Source organism: Littorina saxatilis, linkage group LG12 (assembly GCF_037325665.1).
Source record: "Littorina saxatilis isolate snail1 linkage group LG12, US_GU_Lsax_2.0, whole genome shotgun sequence".
Classification (NCBI taxonomy): domain Eukaryota; kingdom Metazoa; phylum Mollusca; class Gastropoda; order Littorinimorpha; family Littorinidae; genus Littorina; species Littorina saxatilis.
The window spans coordinates 34,192,515-34,199,667 of record NC_090256.1 but is presented as its reverse complement, the minus strand read 5'-3'; the positions used below and the strand labels follow the sequence as shown (position 1 = coordinate 34,199,667).

Genomic DNA, 7,153 nt, shown 5'->3' with positions numbered 1-7,153 from the left:
ACACCTTTGCAATAAAACGCTTTTTAAATGTGCCCTTACATTCTTCGAACAAAATGGTTTATGGAGAAACTGGTCGCTACCCGCTGTTTATTAGAACAACAGTGAAGTGTATAAAGTATTGGATTAAGTTGACCAGGTTGCCCATGACACGCCTTAGCAGGCAGGCTTACAAAATGTTATTGGCACAGTCTGAGGCAGGTAGAGAGAATTGGACAACAAAGGTGAAGAAAGTATTGGTTGAGAATGGATTTGGCTTCGTATGGTTAAGTCAAGGAGTCGGAATGGAGAGGCATTTTTTGAGACAATTTAAGGACAGGCTTATTTGTTGTTATAAACAGAATTGGCATTCTGAAATAGAAGAAAATGTGAAGTATAAGTGGTTTTATTCCTTCAAATGTGCATTTCAAGCAGAGAAATATTTGTGCATTACGGATTCAGACTGAGGACATGTGGTTTATATAGCAATAAACAGTGGTTTGTAATTGATGAACAAGTACAAAATTGCTTATGTCCATTGTGTACAGAGGAACCAGAAGAGGAAGTCCACTTCCTCTTCAAGTGTAAATGTTATGCGAGTTTGAGACAAAAGTTTGCAATTTTAGAATGTGCGTCCTCTCAGCCCGACATGAACACGGTGTTTCGACTGCTGGCATCGAGTGATTTGAGAGTGATGAGATCACTTGCATGTTTTATTGCCATGGCTTTGGATATAAGGAAGAAAAAAATGGAAGAAAGAGAATGTACATTGTAGAGTATTAAGTAAACAACAGATGGGTGGTCTGTTCCCATAACATTCTTAATGATTTAAGTTTTAATGATGTTTTTAGACTTTTTAACGAATTTTAATGCATTATTGTATGATGATTATGCAACTGGGAGGAAGAATCCGTGTGTGAGCGCGAGCGTACGTTTGTGTGTGTGGCAGAGAGAGAGAGAGAGAGAGAGAGAGAGAGAGAGAGAGAGAGAGAGAGAGAGAGAGAGAGAGAGAGAGAGAGAGAGAGAGAGAGAGAGAGAGAGAGAGAGAGAGAGAGAGAGAGAGGAGTGTGTGTGTGGATGTGTTTGCAGAGATGGTTATGTTTATTTCTTCTGTAAATTATATCCCCTTGTCTAAAGGGCTTTTAAAGCTGAGGACAATAAACTCCCAAAGCGTCAAAGCGTCTCTGTCCGAAACCCCCAGCCTCTCCAATCCCCACAAACCAACCCCAACACGAACCACCATCACCACCACTGCTCATCCCCCCGCGCGCTACGCTCCTGAAAGATTTAAACGACCTGTGTGTGTTCCTGGTGTCATCTTGAAGAGATTCTGTTGTCTGGACCAAGGTCCAAGGGAGTCCTTTGCAATCGATCAACGTCCAGTGTATATGCGATCCTTGCGACGATATGGGATCACCAATCATCCCCTGCAATGATGGAGAGAGATTTGGCAAAGAATATCTGTCACAGAAGGCGGAGGGGGAGGGGTGCGCGGGGAGGGGGCTTGAGGGTGTGTGTGTGTGTGTGGGGGGGGGGGGGGGCAGAAGGACATGGTGGAGAAAGTACAATGTAGGTGTTAAAGGGTGTTAAAAGACAGGACAGATCAAATTCAGGATGCGTTCTTAGCACAGTGAGTGTTTTGCAAAGACGGAATTTCTCGTTTAGAAGTCGACTTTGATTTTGCCACTGCCCAAATGATTTTATACTCCCCCCCCCCCCTCTCTCTCTCTCTCTCTCTCTCTCTCTCTCTCTCTCTCTTTCTTTCTCTCTCTCTCACTCTCACTCTCTGTCTCTCTCTCTCTCTCTCTCTCTTTCGTGTAAATACGTTCATTTTCTATATTTCATGTAAATATGTTCATTTTCAACTGTGTGCATAACCATTTGTCGATAAGGCTTTAATTAGCTAAAAACAGTAAACTTTCAAAGCGTCAAAGCGTTTCTCTCTCTCTCTCTCTCTCTCTCTCTCTCTTGCTCTCTCTCTCTCTCTCTCGCTCTCTCTCTCTCTCTCTCTTAAACCTCTAACCTTGAAAAATAAAGTTCCATCATCATCATCTCTCTCTCTCTCTCTCTCTCTCTCTCTCTCTCTCTCTCTCTCTCTCTCTCTCTCTCTCTCTCTCTCTCTCTCTCTCTCTCTCTCTCTTTTATTTTTTTTTTTTACACGGAAAGTACTCAGTGTGGATGGACACTTGTATTCACTGTAAAATCCTGGCCAGAATTGAGATGGAGAGTCAACACTGTTTACACGGAAAGTACTCAGTGTGGATGGACACTTTCATTCACTGTGAAATCCTGGCCAGAACTGAGATGGAGAGTCAACACTGTTTACACGGAAAGTACTCAGTGTGGATGGACACTTTCATTCACTGTAAAATCCTGGCCAGAACTGAGACAGAGAGTCAAAACTTCTCTGTCTCTCTATTTACACGAAAAGTACTCAGTGTGGATGGACACTTTCACTCACTGTGAAATCCTGGCCAGAACTGAGACAGAGAGTCAAAACAGTTTACACGGAAAGTACTCAGTGTGGATGGACACATGTATTTACTGTAAAATCCTGGCCAGAACTGAGACAGAGAGTCAAAACTGTTTACACGGAAAGTACTCAGTGTGGATGGACACTTGTATTCACTGTGAAATCCTGGCCAGAAGTTGCATAGGCCACAGTGAAACTGTAAAAGTGACTCTCTCTCTCTCTCTCTCTCTCTCTCTCTCTCTCTCTCTCTCTCTCTCTCTCTCTCTCTCTCTCTCTCTCTCTCTCTTCTCTCTCTCTCTCTCTCTCTCTCTCTCTCTCTCTCTCTCTCTCTCTCTTTTCTCTCATGATCATACAATGGACTCTCATTATAATTTCCTTCATGTTTTCGTTCTAACAGCATCACTGCCACTGCAGCTTCCATCGGTGCTGCCGGGGTGCCACAGGCCGGTCTGGTAACCATGGTGATAGTGCTTGCCGCTGTGGGGTTGCCTGTGGATGACGTCACTCTCATCATCGTTGTTGATTGGTTCTTGTGAGTATGCATGCTTATGTGGGAACGATTTGGTCGAAGGTCGTATAAATAGTCCCTGGTTTTCATTAACCAGCTCTAATAGGCGTAAAACAAACAAACAGTTGCAAAAGCAATATGCGTTAAATGTACCTGGTAGTATGGTACAGCCTGAGACAGCCATGTGTTCAAAAAAAGTGGTCTATTGTAGTGTTTCAAGAAGTCTCAAATTCACAAATATCCGTTCTAATGTTTTTTTGATACAGGTTATTTCTCCAAGGTTGTGTTTCACACATAAATTTGCATACACTAATTTGCAAAATTATGTTATATATATTTCTGCGTAATATGTTTCCCTGGCATCTTACGTAAATGAACCTTGTTCACCTTAGTCTTCAAATCATTAAATTGTTTCTCAGTTTTCGCCTTCGTTGTTTCAAAAATGTGTTACGTGATTTTTGCAATGCCTTCACCCCAAATTTTCCGCTGTGTTTTCAATTTTTATTTACATCTCAAAATGGTAACGTATGAATATTTAATTGTGCTTGAGAAATTGCTGAAGATATACGTCGCAGTCATTCAGCCTTCGTGACGACGTTGCCCCAGTCGAAGCCCAAGGCACTATGCTCAGGGTGAAGACCCGGGGTGAAAAGCCCAAGGTGAAGACCCCAAGTTGAACGCCTCGAGGTGAACGCCTCAAGGTGAACGAGCTGGAAACAAAGAGTTTAGGTGCAGTTACCATGTCACAACTACCCCCCTTCATCCACCTTTTAACATCGTCTATCTTTTCCCCTCCTCAGCAAGCCACGTGCACCTGAAACGAACGTACTGCAAGTTTCAACTCAGATTTTCTCCCCTTTCCCCATCTCTGTAAACATTACAGGTAAAACCTAGCGCAATAACGAGCAAATTATTCGCTACATGGGAAGATAAACAACACAACAGAGGAGACACCGCACACTCACTGACGTACACGTTTCAGGAGCCATATCTGCCGCGCGTCGATGTTGGCCTTTGAAACTGTATTCATCAACGTTTGTAAATGTATGTATTGTTTGCCGTAGTTTGTAAAAATGCTGAACTTCTATACGTTTCAGGGATCTATATCTTCCGCGCACCGATTTTGGCCTTTGAAACTGTATTCATCAACGTTTGTAAATGTATGTATCGTTTGCCGTAGTTTGTAAAAGTGCTGAACTTCTATACGTTGCAGGGATCGTTTCCGTACAATGACCAACGTGATGGGCGACAGCCTTGGTGCAGGCATTGTGTACGAGCTTTCCAAGGAGGAGCTGCCCCCCTTGGAGCACGAGATGTTCGACACAGAGCCCTCCAAGGTCCCCAACGGGCAGGAGGGTAACGCCATCACTGCGGTATAAGGTCGTGTGTTGCTCCCCCGATCTCATGGGCTAGCTGGGTAGAGTTCGTTGTTACTTCCTCAACTTGTAGACGCTTAAGAAGCCGAGGTCGACGTCTATGTTGACGAGCTTGTTGGAGGATATGCGTTTGTTTTGGCTGCCTGCAATGCAAATGAACTGTCCAAGTAAGAGTTCTTTGTTACTTCCTCAACTGGTAGACGATAAGGAGATGACGTCGACTTCCATGTTGAGGAGATTGTGGAGGATATGACGACAGTTCGTTGAGGTAAAGGTACATGCTTGTTTTGGGCTGTCTGCAAGGCGAAGGAACTGTCCAAGTAAGATTTCTCTGTGTACTTCATAAACTTCTTGGATTATGTTCTGTGTTTATCCAGAAGTCAACTTCAATTTGGACGAGCTTGCAAAGGATATTACCACAGAATTGTGTGGTAAAGATACATTTCATTTTGCTCTTGCTGCATTCAAGGTGAATGAACTGTCAATGTTAGAGTTTGTTTCTAGTTTGGTAATAATTGTGAAGAATGTCGTTACAGTGCTGAAGGGTAAGGGCGCGGTTTGTTTTGGTGGCATGTAGAATGTATGAATTGTTGGTGTCGTTGTGAGTTAGTGCATTTGAAGGATCTCATTGTAGTCCTTTAGGGTCAGAGACCTGCTTGTTTATTTAATTGCAGTGAGTATGCATTTTCTGGCATGGAATGAGGAGGTACTAAATACAGGCAGATGCTCGAACTGAACATTTTCTCACTGTAAGAGTCTGTCGACGCCAACGATTTAAACTTGAGGTTGGTCGATGTTATTAAAGGGAGCAACGAACGTATAACAGACACTTCTCACATGGCTAAACCACACTTTACAAAAGAAATGTAAGAAGTTTTGTGGTCTCATTCAGGTTAGCAAGTCAGGATGGATATTTAAGTCTGGTTGGAAAGAACGTTTTCAGTGAGTTACGGAGCACAGATTGGTAGATTAGATCAACTGACAAGGACCAATCGGACCAGTTGTGATGAACACTACCATTGGAACTGGACTGATAAAACTGTTTTGTGGTGGGGATTGTGCAGAGAGTGAGTGGCTGTCGTGTTAACAAGCTTATTGGTGATCGTGTTACTTGAAAAGGAAATAAAACCAGTATTGGTGATCCTATTCTTCATTTGCAGAAGGAATAGAACTGTCTGCTGTTAGCTGTAACTCGATAAGCGTGGGAAAAGGTTTTCTTCAGAACTGGAATGGAATGAGAGCTGAGTGCACTTCGTCTGACAGCGGAAGAATACTCAAGAACATAATGTTTTTGTTTAGCCACTGGGACAGTTTTCTGTTAAAGGAAAATAAAGCAGGCATATATTTGTTTGCTTGCTTTGCTAACATCCTAAGCCTACATACAATACATTATTGTAAAGTGTTTGTCATCACTTATCTGTGTGTTATTCATTTCCTTAGTGGCCACACACCTTGATGGCTAATATAGATTGAAGACTTGTGAATCTTCATTACACTCGTGTCCAAAAAGTAAATATATCTTCTCTGAGTTCTTGCAGGTGTAACAGAAAAGGGAATAAAAAAAAAATAAAAAAAGATGAATGCATATTCTACACTAAGAGCAGATTAAATAAACAATGAAGCAAGTTGCATTAAACAGACAGATACTTGAAGTAGTTTGTCCATATCATTACTATTGAGTGCGTTAATTGCTTGGGTAGAACATCTCACACCTTCCGCAAACCGTAAAACATTATTGCCTAAATACAAGAGTATCTGAAGAATGGGTGGTGTTTTTTTTTATAAAAGGGTTAACTGAATGCACTGAAGTTGAGATTTTTTGGTAATTTAATTGTGCAAATATTTCTTTTCTGATAAAATGTTGCAGTTAAATTGAAAAGAATAAAAACATATGTTTGTCCATATAGTCATTTTAAAATGGAATAAGCAGTGGCGATATACAACATCTTTCCTTGACAATGTTAATAGCTGAAATAACAAGTCCATTCAAAAATGCCACAGACAAACAAGAAAATTCACGCAAAACATAACCTTTATGAAATTATTCAAAATGAGTTCTAGAATTAAACTATTTTGGTTCGAGGGGGGGGGGGGGGGGTGGGGTGATAACATACGGTATGGGTAGCTGTGGTAGAAAAATAATATTTAATACTATTGTATGCTTCAACCTGAATGAAAAGAAATGGTCACACATGCTGAAAGTATTGTTAAACAGCTGTGTCATACCCTAAAACGTATCCGCTGACTCACGACAAAAAGACGTAAACATATAACTAAATTGTTTTAACTTATTCACAAGCTCGATTTTTTTCAAAGAATTGTTGAAGTTAGATGTGTGTTGTTGTGATCAATGTTGAAACACACATTGTGTAAAACATCTCATCAAAGGTGTATGTGATGAACTTGTAAATATGAATAGTAATAAGTGTGTTTGGTTGCTTGTCTTTGAAGCGTATTACCTTTTTATGTGTAAAATGCAGCGTAATCATGTCCATACAACTCCACAAAAGATCATGATGTAGCACAAGAACTGAAACTAAGTTCGTTGTGTACTGAAATAACCCGATGAGTAAATACAATTTAGGATGAGGTTCTATGTAGCTATGAATTTGCTGTAATTATGACAAGGAGACACTACATCGGGTAAATGTGTCCGCTTACTGGTAGGTTGTGTGCACTCTTAACTCTGTGAGATGGATTTTTAAAAAAACATTTACCTGCGCTAACATTTTTGTTTTTGTATTATTAGGTAACATTTAAATGTATTGATACATTATCAACTAAGCGGTGAACATCACTGTCAGTTGTCCTTTACATTTT

General features: G+C 40.9%; 1 protein-coding gene across 1 annotated transcript in view; it reads left to right on the top strand.

Moving 5' to 3' along the window:
• Positions 1-6,396, top strand: part of LOC138981804 (excitatory amino acid transporter 1-like) — a gene marked incomplete in the record, with an annotated part of 78,938 nt that extends 72,542 nt beyond the window's left edge. The window contains 2 exon segments of the mRNA XM_070354883.1: positions 2,847-2,981; positions 4,171-6,396. Of these exon segments, the coding sequence (XP_070210984.1) occupies positions 2,847-2,981; positions 4,171-4,336 (301 nt within the window).
• Positions 6,397-7,153: the final 757 nt, after the last annotated feature.